At 34.7% G+C, this 18,764-nt stretch overlaps 2 protein-coding genes across 2 annotated transcripts; both read left to right on the top strand.

The window, feature by feature from the left end:
• The first annotated feature begins 3,197 nt into the window (after positions 1-3,197).
• Positions 3,198-7,860, top strand: LOC106318219 (DNA topoisomerase 1). The gene is made up of 16 exons (XM_013756103.1): positions 3,198-3,308; positions 3,688-4,909; positions 4,990-5,184; positions 5,279-5,359; positions 5,439-5,498; positions 5,588-5,682; positions 5,762-5,918; positions 6,005-6,130; positions 6,221-6,301; positions 6,383-6,473; positions 6,564-6,697; positions 6,842-6,910; positions 7,003-7,092; positions 7,169-7,272; positions 7,356-7,524; positions 7,600-7,860. Exons 2-16 carry the CDS (start codon positions 3,722-3,724, stop codon positions 7,666-7,668), a joined length of 2,709 nt encoding a protein of 902 aa, XP_013611557.1. The 5' UTR covers positions 3,198-3,308; positions 3,688-3,721; the 3' UTR covers positions 7,669-7,860.
• Positions 7,861-8,078: 218 nt separating this feature from the next.
• Positions 8,079-9,673, top strand: LOC106318220 (cell division protein FtsZ homolog 1, chloroplastic). The gene is made up of 5 exons (XM_013756104.1): positions 8,079-8,420; positions 8,490-8,589; positions 8,675-8,904; positions 8,988-9,155; positions 9,259-9,673. The coding sequence occupies exons 1-5, from the start codon at positions 8,187-8,189 to the stop codon at positions 9,505-9,507; spliced, it is 981 nt and encodes a 326-aa protein (XP_013611558.1). The 5' UTR covers positions 8,079-8,186; the 3' UTR covers positions 9,508-9,673.
• Positions 9,674-18,764: the final 9,091 nt, after the last annotated feature.

The following is an 18,764-nucleotide window of genomic DNA, read 5'->3' as shown; positions in this document are numbered from 1 at the left end:
TTCCTCGGAATATTCCGAGGAATATGTCCGTCGGTATATTCCTATCGATCGATGTATTTATGTCCAAAAACGCATCAATCGATGAACGTCCGAGGAAATATCCCGACGAAGTTCTCCCTCGGTATATTCCGAGGACATTTCTGACAAACTAGTGATCCTCGGAATTTCCTCGGAAGTTTGTTTCCTCGGAATTCCGTCGGGAAATTCCGAGGGATTTCCGAGGAAAGAAGAAATTCCGAGGAATTATTTCCGACGACTTATTTCGTTGGTATGTCGTCGGAATAACGATATTCCGACGAAATTCCGACGCTTTTTTCCCTCAGAATCCTTGTTGTTTTCTTAACGATATCGTTATTTAGTGTTTTTAGTGTGTTATGTAGTAGTAGGTGATAGGTTAATATATTTTGTGTTTGTTTTTTTGAATAATGTGTTGCTATGTATATAGTACTGTTAGTAGTGAAATGAACCTCTAACATAAAATAATATTGAATTTCAATAACTTTGTTGATTCTAAGGTTAACGGTTTCAGCGTCCAAATTGTATTATATTTTTTCATAATTTTAAAAATTGTAACTTTTAAAATGTTTTTTGTCTTCTCCCCATATTTTGACCTTGAGCCATCACCGTCTATGTGTTTCGTTACTTGTCTGGTGTGCGGTGCTTCTCACCATCACCGGAAAAAGACTAACTTCTTTCTCTTGTTCTTCCTTGTCTTCTTCACATGTGAGATTATATGGTATTTGTTGTAAATCGGGTTTATGAGCTTTTAGTTTTTCGGTTGATTCTCACGGCATTGTAGGTTGTTCCAGTCAATATTGATTGCTCCTCTTCTTCCTTAGATTTCAGCTGATGTTAGGAACTGCATCTCTTTGGTTGGGTCAGAGTTTAGTCGTCTTTGATGTTGTATTCCTCGTCGTTGGCTTACCGTCAATAGTCTCTCCTCGTCTTGGTTTTCAAGATCTAGTTTTTGGTGTTCTGACCTCTATACTCTCTTTCATAGCTCGAGGACGGCTCTATAGTTTGTTGATTTCGTTTCGTCTCCCTTTCCCTCTCTATTCTCGCATCTCTTTACAACTTTCATCGCATCTCTGGTGGCTCTCTCTTTCACCATGTTTTTCACTCGAGGTTTGGATAATGTTTTCGTTCGTGTATGCTATGTGGGCTTGGAAAGTTATTTCTGGTCTCAAGTTTAGTCTTTGATTTCTCGGTGGTTGTCTTCCATTTTCCCTCTTTCAAGTTGTTTCTCTTATTTCCATTTTTCCCTTGGTATAGGTGTGCGGAGTTAGTCTCTTGGAGCTTTGGTTCCTTCTATCCAGAGCTTTGTGGTTTTTCACTTGCATGGCCGTCTTGTATATTCTTGTTTAGTTTGTGAGGTGTTTCTTACCTTTTAGCTACTGATTGTGATTCTGGTGCTTTAAGCATATATATTCTTGCTTCTTGGTGACTTTGGCCTTTCGATTATTATTCTCCCTCTGGCCCACTTTCTTGGTTATTTGCGTTGATGCTCTAGTTTTTTTGGTTATTTGCGTTGATGCTCTAGTGTTTTATTCTTAGTTTGATTATCTTATGATACTAATAGTGAAATAAATATATAATTTGTAAATAAAATAATAAAAATTAGTAAAAATAATAAAATGGTGAAAGTTATGCTATTTTTAGTTGTGAATAAATTAAATATTTAAAATATATTTATATTATTTTATTTATTTCTTGAATTTTAGGGATCAATAAGCGTGAAAAGGATAATATAGTACACAATTAGAAATTGATGAAACACATTACAATAATCTAAAAGAAAAAGAATTTAAAATACAAAAAAAAAACATGAGGACACATGTCAACAAACCTTCCTTCCACATGTTATAGGCAGTGTGTACAGGCAGATCAATTCTACCTTGTAATATTGTGTATCTCTCATCGCCATCTGAAAAAAACTTTCATAACAAATTCTATTATTTACTGATTTTGCTCTTTTTTTTCCTTGTCAACACCAAACAACCATCTGGTTTCTTACCACATGTAAGAGTAACCAAGTAAGAGCACCCTTCTCAGTGGGTTTCTTATTTTTAGTTTTTTAACCACCTTTTATTTAATATTTCAGTATGATGTAAGTAAATCATTTAGTTTTAGTTTTGTTAATCAAAGAAAACCTGATACTAAACTTTAGATAGATTCACGTGATGGGGCAACTCAGAGCATCTCCAACGGGGAGATGTCTCCAAGTATCTAAAAATTTAAAATATTAAAAACCTAAACAGTAGGAGAGAAGTCAAGTTGTGGTCCTCAAATAAGACGTGATTGATAAATGACGTGATTAGATTTGTTTAAATTCGGTTTGATTCAGTTTTATTTGTGGTCCAAATTAAGTTATGCTTTGGTTTACACAATTAAATTATAGTTTGGTTTAAATTCACGGTTTTGGGTTACACATTTAAATTATGGTTTGGTTTAAATTAAATCCGGTTTACATGGTTTGTCACGATTTTGCTGAACCAGTTCATTTTGGTTTGCTTTGGTTAAAACTATATAAGTCTATCTTCAAAAAGAAAAAAAAAATTGGTGGAAAAAAGTAAATAATCCGTTGAAGTTTGTTAGCTAAATCTATTAAAAAGAAACAAATCGGTTGAAAAATATATAAGTCTATCAAGATTAAATAATTTGTGGGCAAATGAAAACAAATATATGTCTCGTGGTTACAAAAAAAAAATATGTGTCTAAAGAACAAATAAATCTATCAAACCTTATTTCAATCTGCCAAATTTAGATTAATCTGCAGCTACAAAAAATAAATTTGTTGACTATTTAATAAATATGCCAAAATTAAAAAAAAAAAATCTGTTGTAAAAAAACTGTCAAATGTGAAAACCAAATTAAGTCTATCTTTCAATAAATTTATGGCATATAGAAATAAATATATGGATGATAAATTTCCTTTATGTAAAAAATCTGTTAAATGATAGAATCGTAATTATTTATTTATTTATTTTAATTAAAAATTACAATTATGGTAGTTTTGTAACGTGTCTTCTTTTGCTTTTTTCCTTTCTTCTTCGGGTTAAAGGCAGTTTCTTTATTCTTCCTAAAATGGGCCTTCATTTGCATAACCAACCCAAGTAAAGGTAGCGAGGAAAGTAACCTCCACTCCCTCAATACGGCGTCGAATCGAGACTCGCTGAAGCATACGGAGTGTTTCGATAACTTGGCCTCTACAATACAAAAAGGACAGAACATCAAGGGCAGGTAAGAAATCCGTGAGGAGTGTCCTGAGATTCAATTCATCTTCATCTCCGATTTCATCGTGGCCGAAGGTAGTTGCGTCAATTCGATTATCTAATATCCAGATTCTCATTTCAATTGAGCTCAATTCTCACAAATTCTTGTTTGATTTCAAAGTTAGGGTTCCTAGTTTGATTTTTGGGGATTCGAGTTTTCCGTCAAATCAATATCATTCTTTCCTCGTATCCAATCCATATACGTATCAAACTTGTCAATTTCTGACCCAATTCGATTGTATTAAGATGTTGCATGTCCCCCTTCTCGTTTTGATCTGACCAATTGAAAATGTGTTTATGTCTTTTGTTTCGGACCGAACCTCAATAGCCTCGAAACTATCCATACTAATTAATTGTTGTTGCAATTTTAGGAAAAAAAAATTAAATATCTTTCCTTTTTCATTTGTTTGATCAGAGTTGATTGTGAATAACTTGCCTTTTCGGGTATTATGGCCACTGAGGCGTTTGCGAAACCTGTGGTGCCAAATGGTCATGACGGGTACGACGATGATGATGAAGATGAAATGCCTTTGGTTTTCAAGAGAAGCAGTAACAATAATAATACATCATCTTCCTCTAATCGTCCAAGGCCTAATAACAACGCTCAGAAAAGTTCTTCTATCGGTTCCACCAAGTCCCCACCACCATCGAGATCTCCTTTAACAAGCCCCAATAGATCGGCTTCTTCCGGAAGAAGTTCACTGATGAAACCGTCGTTACCGTCATCTTCTTCTGTTCAGCGTTCCACGGTGAAGTCGCCGCCAGTAGGGGATGGTAGATCCCTTGTTGCTAAGGAGAGGAACGGTTTGGGAAAAGCTCCACCTGTGTCCAAAAGTGACGATGAGGATTCTGAGGATGATAAGCCTTTGAGTGCCAGGCTTAAAGGGGATACCAAACAGGCGAGCTCTTCTGGGCGTGGTAGCTCGCAGCAGCCAGTACAAAGGAGCAGCGTGAGGCCTCAGGGAGTGAATGATAACAGTAGAAAGAAAGATTATGATGAGAGAGTTCAGACAAAGACCAACGTGGGTGGATCATCAAGTAGCAAGCCTGTTAATAATGATCAGAAGAGGCCTTTGGTTAACAATATCAATAGGAATGGTTTAAAGCCGAAGATCGAAGGGAATGGTTCTCAGGCACCTGCGAAGAGACCTCTTGAGAAGGGAAACTCTTCGAATCAGTCTTCCGTTAAAAGGCCTAAGCTATCAGAGCCAGCTAGACCTGTGAAAACTGAGCAAGGCTCGCGTAATGCAGCTACGGCGCCTGATAGCAAAGGAAATAATCTGGAGGCGCTGAGAGCTAACCAAGCAACTGATAAAGAAGATAACTCAGATGGTGATGATCATGTCCCTATTGCCTCGAGGATAAGGCAAGATTCCTCGAATAAGAAATCATCGTCCGTGAAGCCAAATGCTAGTATGATAGCTTCTTCGTCCAGGACAATAGCTAAGAAGCCCAACAAATGGGCGAAAGATTCTAAGTACTCGAAGTCGACAAGATCTTTACCTTCTGGAGATGGGCAAAAGAAATGGAAAACACTAGAGCACAATGGTGTTATTTTCCCACCTCCATATAAACGTCACGGGGTTAAGATATTGTATCAGGGGAAGCCAGTTGACTTGACTCCTGAACAAGAAGAGGTCCTTTTTTTTGTTCTCTCTATCTCTGTTCAATTATAGATTCTTTGTTTGCTTACTTTCTGGATTAATTCTATCTGCAGGTTGCCACTATGTTTGCAGTGATGAGAGAAACAGAATACTACAATAAACAAATGTTCAGAGACAACTTCTGGAATGATTGGCGGAAGATACTTGGGAAGAACCATGTGATTAAAAATCTAGATGATTGTGATTTCAGTCCCATATATGAATGGTATATGCAGGAGAAGGAGATAAAGAAACAAATGAGTGCAGAAGTAAATAACCACTTTCTCATAATAGAAACAGCTCAATTAGCATGCTATCCCTATGTGCTGCTGTTGATAATATTGTAATGCTAATGATGTGCAGGAGAAAAGGATTTTGAAAGAGGAGAAGCTAGCGCAAGAAGAGAAATACATGTGGGCTGTTCTTGATGGCGTCAGAGAAAAGGTGGTTTTTCATTTTGTTGATAGGAATCTATTTTTAGCTTCTCAGGAATTTGCTGACCATAAATTTACCACAAATGCAGGTTGGAAATTTCAGAGTTGAACCCCCTGGCTTGTTTAGAGGCCGGGGAGAACATCCTAAGGTATGTTTGTTCTTACATCATCCTTGCACTATACGTGTTCTGTTGTTCGCATTTTTAGTAATTCTCTGTTCTGCATTATTACTTTCTAGATGGGGAAACTGAAAAAGCGGATTCGTCCTTGTGATATTACAATCAACATCGGTAAAGAGGCACCTGTTCCAGAATGTCCTATCCCTGGAGAAAGGTCTTTTTTCTTTGTGTGTTTCCCCTTAAAAAGACACATCTGTTTTTTTTTCCTGTAAGTGAGTGTAGTTTCTTTTCAGATGGAAAGAAGTTAAGCATGACAATACTGTCACCTGGCTTGCTTTCTGGAATGATCCTATCAATCCAAAAGAGTTCAAGTATGTATTCTTGGCAGCTAGTAGTGCGCTAAAGGGACAGAGCGACAAGGAGAAGTATGAGAAAGCGAGGAAGCTTAAGGTAATGAGCTTTTGATTCCGCTAAAACTTTGGCGTAAACCATCATGCTTCTTTCTTCTAATCAGCAACCTATCGTTTTTTTTGCAGGACCGTATAGGGCATATTAGAGCAGCATACACCAAAGATTTTAGTAACAAGGATGTAACAAAGCGGCAAATAGCGGTTGCTACATATCTCATCGATAAGCTAGCCCTTAGGGCTGGAAATGAGAAGGTAATTTGACAAAGATACTTCTTCGATGAAAGGGTTCCTTTTCTATACTTCCAAGCAATTTTCTCACATTTCCTTTCTTGGTTCATATAGGACGATGATGAGGCAGATACTGTCGGTTGCTGTACATTGAAAGTAGGAAACGTGGATTGCATTCCTCCAAATAAGTTAAAGGTATATACTTATTGAATGTCTGGCTTAGGCGTTTTGGTTGCATATTATAGTTACTCATGGTATCTGCTTTGGCATTTTCAGTTTGACTTCCTCGGTAAAGACTCGATTCAGTATGTAAACACAGTTGAGGTTGAGCCTCCTGTTTATAAGGCAATTGGGCAGTTCCAAGCGGGTTAGTTTAACTACTAATTGGTTATCAAATCTCATACTTGACCTTTGGAAATTTTGATAAATGACTTGAGGGTTTTTGGCTTCTATACAGGAAAATCAAAAACCGATGATCTCTTTGACGAGTTAGATACTTCAAAACTCAATGCTCATCTTAAGGAACTTATGCCTGCTCTCACAGCCAAAGTATTCCGTACATACAATGCATCCATCACATTGGATGATATGGTATGTTGTCAACCTCTTTGTACCCTTAAAAAATTGTATATGTTCGGCCAATCTTAGTAGTACTTATTAAATATATATATATATATATTGATTTGCGACCAACTGTAGATTGTGAGAACATTAATTTGTCACTTGTTGTGACAGTTGAGTAAAGAAACGAGAGATGGAGATGTTCCTGAAAAAGTGGTGGTTTATCAACAAGCAAACAAGGAGGTAATGGCGATTATTAACCAATCTTCTCTGCTGTTGTCATAGATAATTAAAGAGATTGTTAGCATCTGAATTGTTTGGCTATATATCCTTAGGTCGCCATCATTTGTAACCATCAGCGTACAGTCTCTAAATCTCACGGAGCACAGGTGGAGAAGCTGGCTTTGAAAATAGAAGAACTAAGGGTAAGCAAATCCAACATCTTATGATCAAAACAGTTTCAACTTTCTAAGTCTCTTTGATCTTTGTATTTCTATGCAGGAGCAAATAAAAGAGCTGGATATCGATCTGGACAGAGCTAAGAAAGGAAGAACGCCGTTAATGGGCTCTGATGGAAAGAGAAAGAGGAATTTGACACCGGAAGCGTAATACTCTAAAACCTTTTGTTGTTAACTTATATATCACGTAAACATACCTTTAAATAGAACTTCAACTTCTCTGTGAACAGTTTGGAGAAGAAGATAATGCAAACGAATGCCAAGATCGAGAAGATGGAAAGGGATATGCAGACCAAGGAAGATATGAAAACTGTAGCATTAGGCACGTCTAAGATCAATTACATGGATCCTAGGATCACTGTTGCATGGTGCAAAAGACATGATGTTCCCATTGAGAAGGTATATTCAAAAAAAGCTTCAACATGGTCACAGATTTGGCAACACATGGAATTCACTTTTGTGTTGTATTTGCAGATATTTAACAAGTCTCTTCTGGCTAAGTTTGCTTGGGCAATGGACGTTGATCCTGAGTTCAGATTCTGAGTAAAGCGTTCGTTGTGGCCAGTTTCACCTAACCATTCACCATACATTTACAGAAACATAGAGAGAGTTCGAGAAAGAGTAGAAGAAAAGTAACCAAAACCTACAAAAGAGGTTTCTTCTCTCTTTATAGTAAAAACCAAAAAGAGTTTTATCTGTGGGATGTTTTATAGAAAAACATTTTTTACTCAAAAATGTGCATGATAACATATTAATACTGAACAAAATGTTTGCATGACAACTTTTTGTTGGTTAAATAACTTAAAGGTCAGTTATAAATACATATATCTTCAAATGGTTAAATGGCATGTTGTTTTGTTCGGTAACCCATCCTGTATCAACGTGTTGCAATTTTCGATCCCAAACGGCGTCGTAAGAAACACTCGGATCTCTTAAGCTTTTCTTTGTGAGGGGAGAAAGTACACTCCACTGTTGATATTTTGTTTCTTCGTCGTCCACACTAAAACCCTAAAAGACCCATCTTTGTTTTTGTCTTTAGTCTCTCTGAAGCAAAATCAAGAATGGCGATTAGTCCGTTGGCCCAGCTTAACGAGCTACGACTCTCTTCCTCGTTTCTTGCGACATCCCATTCGCTGCACAGTAGCAGAATCAATGGCGGCTTCTCAAAACGAAGGTCTAAGCCAACACGGTTGAGATGCTCCTTCTCTCCGATGGAGTCTGCGAGGATTAAGGTGGTTGGTGTGGGCGGTGGTGGTAACAATGCCGTCAATCGCATGATTTCCAGCGGCTTACAGGTCCACACACCATCTTCAATCTCAACTTCATGATTCAATATTGAAAGTTGCCATTTTGATTCCTCGCAGAGTGTTGATTTCTATGCGATAAACACGGACTCTCAAGCTCTGTTACAGTCTTCTGCGCAGAACCCTCTTCAAATTGGAGAGCTCCTAACTCGTGGCCTTGGTTAGTCTCTCACCAAAGAAGTAAACTTTTCGTTTGTCACTCGAAAGCTATTAAACACGTCTCTCTGTTACTTGTGTTAATGCAGGGACTGGTGGGAACCCGCTTCTAGGAGAACAAGCTGCTGAGGAATCTAAAGACGCAATTGCTAATGCTCTTAAAGGATCTGACCTTGTTTTCATTACTGCTGGTATGGGTGGTGGCACTGGCTCTGGTGCTGCCCCTGTCGTTGCTCAGATCTCCAAAGACGCCGGTTACTTGACCGTTGGTGTTGTTACCTATCCCTTCAGCTTCGAAGGTCGTAAAAGATCTTTGCAGGTAACCATTTCTTGTTTAATTGGTTTGATGTCTAGAGACTCTTGTCTTGTTATGGTTTAATTTTTTTCTAAAAAATTCTCTAGGCACTTGAAGCCATTGAGAAGCTTCAGATGAACGTGGATACCCTCATCGTGATACCAAATGATCGTCTCCTAGATATTGCTGATGAACAGACACCTCTTCAGGATGCGTTTCTCCTCGCGGACGATGTTTTGCGGCAAGGAGTTCAAGGAATCTCTGATATTATTACTGTGAGTCTGTGTATATGTGTAAAGCTTTAACATGTTTGTTTGATGAGAATACTCTTTTTGATTGTGATCCCTAAAAGAAAGATCTCATTGTTCTTTTTTCCAGATACCTGGACTGGTCAATGTAGATTTTGCGGATGTGAAGGCGGTTATGAAAGATTCCGGAACTGCGATGCTCGGGGTCGGTGTTTCTTCAAGCAAGAACCGAGCAGAAGAAGCAGCTGAGCAAGCCACTTTGGCTCCATTGATCGGATCATCCATTCAATCAGCTACTGGCGTCGTCTACAACATCACCGGTGGAAAAGACATTACTTTGCAGGAAGTGAACCGAGTATCTCAGGTGCCACAATCTTAACAACAAGAGAACAAAGGCAGTCACCAGAGGCAGTCTCCTGCAACTATCAACACCAAATCATCTTCTCCCCGTAGATTGTTCTTCTAGTATCTTTTGTTTTTAAGCATATTCCTTTATCAAAAATGTAACGATCTTAAGGCTCAAATATCATTTACTTTTTGAGTTTTCTCCAAATTATCTCAAAAGAAGTAATTTGTTAAACCATTTTTCAGACATTATAGCTGGAGATGACTCTGGTCGCAGAAACAGTTTGGAACCCAGCTTAATGACCGTAACATCCTCACAAAGACAGCTTGTTAGTGGTTAGAGATGATTGATCAACAACACAAAGTTATTTAGACACTGGAACCGTAAGTAAATATTGCAGATCATTGCCATCATCTCATGGTTTATGCATACAGTCGGTATGTGGTGTTGCAAACCATGCGACTTCAATAGAGAGAGGTCTTCTTGTTCTGGTAAACAGATGCATAAAACTCTAGGGTTTAAACAGATTTGATGTTTCTAAGATTTAAAAGAAAAGACAAGACTCTAAGACTCAAATGAACTCAAATTCATTTCCAAACTACTAGTCTAGTTTTTGAGGTGGGATATAGTAAGGGCCCTCGCTTCTAACAGTTCCAATAAAGTGGGAGGAGTTAGCTAGCTCGAAACGTGTGACTAAGAAGCAGAGATTCTTCTGCATTTTTACAATCTAGTCACAGAGAAATAATAAGGTGCAGGTTTCTTGGCTGGAGCTCCTGTCTGTTCCTGCACCATAAAGTCATACTGTTTCAGACAAATCAATCCAGAACTTGGAGACTAAGTTGCATATGTCTCCTCAGGTTCTTCTTAAACTCATGAAACTCCTTGTTTAGATTCTCATCAAGCTCTAGAATTTCGGCTGCATTACCACATCAGGATCACATTCAAACAGCAGTAACATCAACACTAGCCAATCAAAAAATAAGATCACACGATTGAAGATTCTGGTGAGTATCTAATAATTAACCTATAACAGTAATTTGGTATTGACCAAACAGTGAATATCTGATTATTGAACGTCCATTTGTTGTAACCTTCCAAAACTAGGTGATGTGTTCAAAATACATTACAAGGCTGCCGCCAACAGTATCTTCTGGATCAGAGATCACACATAAATGTTTTCAGATCACATTCGCAGGCCAAGTTCTTGATCTGGGCCAAATGCTTTTAAATTGGACTAACTCATTGGTCCATACATAACAAAAGTAACTAGGCTCAATTAGACTTGTATCTCCATAAATCTCCCACATTTGCCAAGGATGCGTAGACCAATATAGCGAAATTCACCCCAGTGCAGATTTCAAGCTTGTGATTGTGACAGAAGAAATGGATGAAACTACTAATGGTTTAATAAGTTAATTCGGTTGACAAACAATCATATTATAAAGTTAAAGTAAAATATAGAATAGCTGTTAAAATGAAAAAAAAAATGTAAAAAAAGTTAAACGTAAAATACAATCAGAAATGAAGTAGATTGCTTCGCTTGTGTTGGACTGTGACGAGTGAGATAATTTTTAAGCTTTTGTGAAGTTGTTACATGTATGAAAGCTGTAAAGAATTTTTTTAAGCTTTTGTGAAGTTGTTACATGTATAAAAGCTATAAAGAAATTTTATGCCGTCTACAGCTAATAGGTCACCCATACCGCTCGACCCGTAGACTTAATTACATGCGATGATCGGTTAGTTAATATTCTGGAGGCTCGGAAATCATGTTTGTTGACTCTACAATCTCGACAAGTCATCCATCATTCCACTGTTGGAGTAAGTGAACTTCGATGAGATACATACCTAAATCAATTCTCTTAATCTTATTAACATATACCAGAAATCGGAATTTAATCAGAATTTTACATTCTGATTGAAAAATATAAAATTTATACTAGATAATTAAAAAGAAAACTAGATCAGAAAATTAAGAATATGCATGGGCATCCGGATCCGGGTCTTTCGGTTCTAAACATTTGGACCAAATAGGTACTTGTATCTTTTCGGTTCGGATCCGTGTCGGTTCTTCTCAGATCCGGGTCAGTTCGGATCTATAATTAAAATAACTATAAAATACTTGTAATTTTTGGGTCTATATCGGGTTCGGGTATTTAGGATCTGAAAAAGACATGACATATTCAAACTCTATCAAATTTAGTTGATATTTGTCACATATAAAATTTTACAAAAGAACTTAAATCAAACTATTAATAATTAAAAGAAAACATTTTTAAATTCTACATTTTACATTTTAAAGCTTCATATTACTTAAAAATGTTACAAAATAAAAACAAATATTGTTAACAAAAGATATTTCAACTAAATCATAAAATAATATATCATAAAATAATATATCTAAAATAGAACACAAAAACATAGTTTTGGATATATATGTTTTTAAGTCGGATACAAATCGGTTCTTATCGGGTCCGATCTAACCGGTTCGGATTTTTTTGGGTTTGGGTCTATTCGGATTGGTTCCTTTCGGTTCTGGTTCTTTTGGGTTAAAGAAATTTGGATCCAAAAAGTTGTAAATATTTCGGTTCGGTTTCAGATTTTTTCGGGTCGCTTCCGGTTCAAATTTTCAAGTTTGTGTTAAAATGCCCAGTCCTAAATGACATTCATAAATAATTATTTAAACTTCTGTGAGATAACCAATAATGGTGTATAGGTCAAAGTCCAAGTAAATAAAGCTAAAGTGTAAAGAGAGTGTTGAGAATCGAAGAAAGACTCTCTGCTTTTTGGACCTAAAAAGACTTCCTATTTATTTTAAAAATTGACTTTGAATGCCCCAGTTTTCGTAAAGTTTGGTGAGCATTTAATTTTCAGTTACGAGCAAACGATTTACTAAAATAAAAGAGATCGTTAGGCGCAAGAAGATAAGCCATTCACAATCTGTGGTCGATGTCATCGGGAAAGCAACATATTCTTTTGTGTCTGTTAAATGTGAAATAATAGAATAACCTTCAAAATATCTCAATACTAATGAAACAATTTAACCAGCAGCTCCAACCTACGGTGGGTTGTTAGAGGAGTTCTCAAAATTAAGAAAAAAAAGATAAAATGATAAAAACTTGAAAGAGAAAGTGCAAAAGTTCTCAAATCAGGATTTTAAGGACCGATTGGAACAAAAGGAACATGTGTCACTTTGTTAATTTTTTGACAGATTCTAAAATAAATATAATTATATAATTAAAATAATAATATATATTTTTATTTTAGAACCCCCACATACTTTGTACTGTTAATGCTGCTAAAGCATGATTAATTTGGGGTTCTTAGGATGTAGTTTTTACCGAAAATTAAGAAACAGTTTCTTAACTTTCGATAAAAACTTCATTCTAAAAACTCCGGGCTAAATATGGTTTTAGCACTTTGTAATGATCACTGATGATGTTAGTTCTAAAAGCCTCATGGGAGAAAAACAAAGCACTGATATGATTTATTGAAGTGCATTGATATAAGTTGAATTTCAAGTCAATTGGTAAATCTTAACTAACCGTTAGTCTTTTTGTTTTCTTCTAATGAGAAAGAGCCCATTACAAATATTTCAATATATTGTCCACTAAAATCACTAATCACAAGCCAACATAGTCTATTATATAGATTGATTCTCTTTAGCATTATTATCAGTACTAATCATCAAACCTTGATGTCAAATAAAGCATTTAAAGTTTTCGGACCGTTTTAATAATTAATTTTTTGGTTTGTTGAATTGGATACTTATTTGCTACAAAATAGGTCGTTAAGAAGAAAGCTAATAGATAGTTTAAACTTAATAAATTGCACAGGCTCGGTTTGGAAGCTAAATAATATATATATATATATGTACTTAATGATTAAAGTAATTCAAGAGCACATCTTGAGGCATAGTGCTACGTGAAATAGCGAAGATCACGGTAACCCTTACGTTAAAAGACTCGAAAACTATTAAGAAAACAGACTTCCTGGTCTTCTGGTTATTAATCTAAATTGCTTTCCACTTTAGGGACATAATAAATTTCATATTTATATGATCCCCAAAGTGTAGTTATATCACATGTACAGAGTTTAACATTCTTTAGATTATATTTGTGTTTTTCCTCTATTATGTTAGCCCCTTGAACCGGGGCGTCTAGCTCTGGTGGTAAAGGACTTACAGCTGTGAGCACCGTCACTTGGGTTTGATTCCTGGCCACTGCGGATTTAACATTCGGGCCGCAGTGACACAGATTAGTCTCTTGGACCTGGAAAACCGTTGGGGAAACTGTGTTTAATAAAAAAAAAATGTTAGCGCCTTAGCGGTGAAATATGAAGATCTAATTTATCAATTAAGTTTGTAAAAGTTAGGTCAACTCTTGTCTAAAATTATAGAAGAAAAGAATATGGATAAACTTTAGCCAAAAAAAAAGAATAAAAAGGAATATGGAGAAGCAAGATAGCACCAATCTAATAGCTTCAGTTATTCCGGATCCAGCCATGAATCCTACATAATTGAATTTCGGAATTCGAATCTAACTGACATCCTAATGTATATTCAATTAAAATATAAGAAATTGTGCCATAGATACAAACAAACAGTATTAGTATTCCAGTTAGTGGTTGTGGATGAATTAGGTATACGCGAGAAACCATGATTATATCTGAGAATTATTAAATCATAACGATAATTACCGGTTGATTATCGTTATATACAGTTGATTGGTCTAAATTAATTTTTAATCATACAGTTTCCTTCATGTCTCTGATCAATGTCTCATTTTCTTTGATAAAAGTATTAATTTAAAGGTAACCCTAATTAAACAGAACATTTTATCAAAAGTTTGGTGTAATACATATACTACTTTTTGTAAAGTATATAATACTAGTACACCTTTGGCACTTAATGATTAAAGGTATCTACAACTATATCGACATTTGAATATCATAGGTAATTATGACAATTAGTCACTATGAATATTAATTTTATATCGGTTGTGGAAATTATTCATGTAGGAATATTAAAATCGTAACCAACTTGTATAATTGTGACACTCTCGTTACTTGAAAGTTTGTAGTCATTGGTAAATCCAAATCCCAATTAAATATACATCAAATATCATTAGTCAATAATCTCTCCCATTTCTTCTAATTAGACCCTTTTCTAGCTCATTTTATAATTATTCAAATGTACTAAAAAGGAAAGATGAGTTTGTTACGTACAAACCATTTGTTATCTTGAGATAAGAATAGATAAAACAAGTATATATATATAGCTAGAAAGAAGAAAGAGATAACAGGTAAAACATCAAAAGTAAATGGAAAAGAATATTTTAAATTGACTGTGGATTTGGTGAAACATCAAAAATGACAGCATATCCAAATGAAACAGGATGTTCAACGATACTACATGTGAAGAATATATAATTTTTAGTAGTAATAATAGCAAAAAAGGCTCTATAGAAAAAGTTAAAGAAAGGTGAGAAAATTCCAGAGGACTGGTCTTGAGATTTTGGAGATTGGATGTGAATTAGTAAAAATTTCAATCAAAACTTTTTGTTAAATAAATTTGAAGACTTATGTCTACGTAAAATTTTTTTGAATATCTACGCAAATGTTTCACTTAGCTTTTTCTAAGACTGGGCCTAGAGAATCTTTTGTTTTTCGCTCTCTTTAATTTTTTTCTTCTCGTCACCATTTTTTTCCTGTTTCTAATGGTCGTGGTGGTTTCACCGAGATTTTTTACCATTCCAAAGCTTCCTTGTCCATCCTTCTTTTCATGTTGATTTTTCAAGTTTTCCACTTTCTCTTTTTTCATCGTCTATGATTTCTCATTGGATAACGGCCATATACGATAAATTAAAATAGTTAAGGGTGTGTATTCAGATTCTTGGAGCGATAGCGATGTCGATGTTTTGGATGGTCGTTTTCCTTCAGGTGGCGCTGCCTAAAGGTAGATTTAAGTTTTGGCTTGTGTTAGATTTGGGTTAGATCCGCTAGGTAGATTACACCATAGTTGTATAGCATCACTGCCTATATACTCACATGGTTTGTTTGCTCCCTCCTGTTGTCTTCTTTAGTCTCCTCTGTTGTTTCCTCTCTTAGAACTTCTTCATCTAGATCTTTCGGTCTGAGAAGAAAAGGCAACCTTGAAGACATTGTCAGATATTTCTCTTCATTCTGTTTTGTTCAGCATATCATGGTGTTTTTCGATTCATATATGTCTCTTCTAGTGCTTATAGATGTTTTAGGATTTTGGTGATGTAGCTCTTTCGCAATGTTGCTCTGCTATACTATTTCATTTGCACCAAAAGAAGACTCTTTCTTCTTCTAGATTTTCAAGATTTCTGTTTTTGCTAGCTATCCTAGATGCATTAGATATTGATATCTTCAATGTCAGATTGCATGTCATGTATTATTATCAATATAATGAAATTTACACATTTATCAATATATATATATATATATATATATAAATAACTTTCAAGCAACCATATCGTAAAAGTTAATTAAGTTAGGAATGATTCAAATTTTTAAGTAACCCTAACAAGTTTCAACCTCTAAGGTTCTCAGAATTGCCCGACGAAACAATGCACAGATTAGAATAGAGTAAGAACATGATTAACCCGGAGTTCTTATGATGATGTTGTTAGCGGAAGTTAAGAAACTGTTTCTTAATTTTTAACTAAAAAAGAATAAAGACTTTAAGAACCGGTTCTTAACTTTTTTAGTTAAAAGTTAAGAAACAGTTTCTTAACTTCCGCTAAAAACTTCACTTTAAGAACCCCGGGTTAATCACGGTCTAATTCCAGTAGGACTTCCTTTTCACGACTCTTGTGGCATGCTAGTGAAAATTTGGTTGTTGGCTTTATATAAGGTATATTGGTCCCACTCGTATCTTTACTTCTTCTTCTTTTTCTTACCTTTTTCTCATTATTCTTCTTTCTTTTTTATGCAACATTCTTCTTATTATCTAACATCATATTACCTACGAGTTGCATGCAATAGCGATCCATATTTGTCTACTAACAGACGCCTTAACCAAGTGATATTTCCAATTTTTAAAAAGACACATTAGTTATCTTGAATTAAGTGACTAACGAATACCCTTCAAAGTTCAAATATTCATGAACCACAAAGTGTATTACATTATTCTTATTTTTCTTTCTGTTGCCAAAATAATATTACTCTAAATTAGGACATGGCAACCGGGATGGACAATAATTTTTTTTTTTAAAGAAAATGTTATGGACAATAATCTGTAATGCTTTTATTCGATCGGGCTCGTTTTGGCTGTCTTGACTTGTTCGATGTTGAGAAGATTGAATACAAATACAGGTAGCTATTTTTTCATATTTTATGTATGGCTAATTTTTGTTAATTTTCTAAAATAATAGATACTTATCCTCCTCCTTCAAACTAGAAACTTAATATATAAAAAATTGCTATAAAGAATAACAAATTTTATGAGAATGCAAATTAAACCCAAATCTAGTATTTCCAATACAATATGCAACAACATGCAGATTAAAAATAAATAAATGTTTTAGTACAAGAACGCTAACTAAATTTAAACCTCAGAGCATCTCCAACAGAAATATTTAAATCAGTAATAAACTTTTAAAATAAATAAATAAAGTAGAAAAAATAGTAAAGAAAGTGTAGTGAAATTCTCAAATGAGAACTTATAGAAAACTCATTAGAACCTCTAATGTCATATGTCCCCTTATTGTTCACTTATTAATCATCTAAATCTGTTTAGGAAATTAAATTAAATTATATAAAAAAATTGTATTAAATAATAATATATTAATTTGTTTAGGTACTTGTTTCGAGATGTTGCTCTCAAAGACCACAAATCTAAAACCTGTAAAAATTTGGGATGAGAACTCAAAATTCTTAATAAGAGCTGCTCCTGGTTTTAGGTAATTTTATTATATTTATTAAGAGTCGTATAGTCTATTTGTTTCTATCTTTTATTAGTACTACAATGTAACATTGCGTATGGGTATATGCCAACATTATGTTTGGTTGAAAATAAGAAAATAATAGCATCTAGTTTTAGGATAGGGATGATGAAAATGTAGAGAAATGGATAGAGTTTAAAAAACCGGCAACATGATGAATAAAACTACTCTCTTTTCTTATATTGCTTCACTCTCTCTGTTCCATTGGATTCCATGAATTTTCGGCGTCAATCTCGTGCCTTACCCACTCTTATTTCCTACATATGCTACTTTTACATTTACTCTGCATATACCCAACAAATTAATCAATTTATTATATTACGGAATAAACCAACTAATGAAGATTTAAACCTTAAAATAAACAAAAGGTTTTAAGCAATGGAGATTTAAACTAGCCATTTTGTGTTCAGATGAACATGCCATGTAAAATTAAGATAAGCGTTCTTAATTATAAGATTGCGGATAGATCATACATCACCTGAACTTATACGTTCGATTGGTTTAATTACCTAATTCTACATTATATTGCATATATATACTCGACCATATGAACATATAGCAGCCTGGTGTCAATAAAAAGAACGAAATTTATAATGACATCGTCTAATTAACCATATTTTGGGATAGCTGATAACTTGATAGAAATCATTAGCCGGCAATCGTTAGGACTTGGTAACAATACTCTTTTATATTAGGACCAATACTTGGGATATGAATAATACGATAGTGGATAAAAAAGCAATGGATGAATAATGTTTGAAACATGCATGAATCTAACTACGATCGTATCATAGCTTGAATACTCCTAGTGTCGCCTCGGGTGGTATCAAATGGAAACACATTCATTTTCCTTTTGATTTTTCTCATCATGGATATTTAAGGCCAGCCAATAAGTTATTACTCTTAAGACTCATTAATTTACCCTAACCTTATGCCCCACTTACTAATATTAAAAACAATAGATTCTTGTTATACCGTCTATATTATTAAAAGAGAAATACTCATTTGAAAATGTTCTTATTTCATTAATTAAACTTCCTATTTTTTTTTTGCTTGTCTTTTTCAGTTGCATTTATGAAATATCATAAAACGAATAAAACTGCCTAATTTATTACTTGTCTTTTCAGTTACATTAATGAAATATGTTTAAATGAATTTAAACTTCCTATTTTATTGTTTGTCTTTTTCAGTTACCTTAATGAAATATCCTTAAATAAATTTGAACATAATGTCATTTAATCAACAAAAAAAACTCATGAGTTATCCTTACGTGCATAATTTTAATAATAGAGATTTTTAAAAACGTGCATCATTAAAATGTTA

This window comes from Brassica oleracea, chromosome C9 (genome assembly GCF_000695525.1).
Source record: "Brassica oleracea var. oleracea cultivar TO1000 chromosome C9, BOL, whole genome shotgun sequence".
NCBI classification, from domain to species: Eukaryota; Viridiplantae; Streptophyta; class Magnoliopsida; order Brassicales; family Brassicaceae; genus Brassica; species Brassica oleracea.
The sequence above is the reverse complement of the archived record's forward strand: the minus strand, read 5'-3'. Positions and strand labels throughout refer to the sequence as shown.

Bases quoted from the DNA above. Each gene is read 5' to 3' on its own strand.
- LOC106318219 (XM_013756103.1), top strand. From the start codon at position 3,722: ATGGCCACTGAGGCGTTTGCGAAACCTGTGGTGCCAAATGGTCATGAC. The intron at 6,911-7,002 runs GTAATGGCGATT...ATATATCCTTAG, and splicing joins ATCAACAAGCAAACAAGGAG to GTCGCCATCATTTGTAACCA. The intron at 7,093-7,168 runs GTAAGCAAATCC...ATTTCTATGCAG, and splicing joins TGAAAATAGAAGAACTAAGG to GAGCAAATAAAAGAGCTGGA.
- LOC106318220 (XM_013756104.1), top strand. From the start codon at position 8,187: ATGGCGATTAGTCCGTTGGCCCAGCTTAACGAGCTACGACTCTCTTCC. The intron at 8,590-8,674 runs GTTAGTCTCTCA...GTGTTAATGCAG, and splicing joins GCTCCTAACTCGTGGCCTTG to GGACTGGTGGGAACCCGCTT. The intron at 9,156-9,258 runs GTGAGTCTGTGT...TCTTTTTTCCAG, and splicing joins GAATCTCTGATATTATTACT to ATACCTGGACTGGTCAATGT.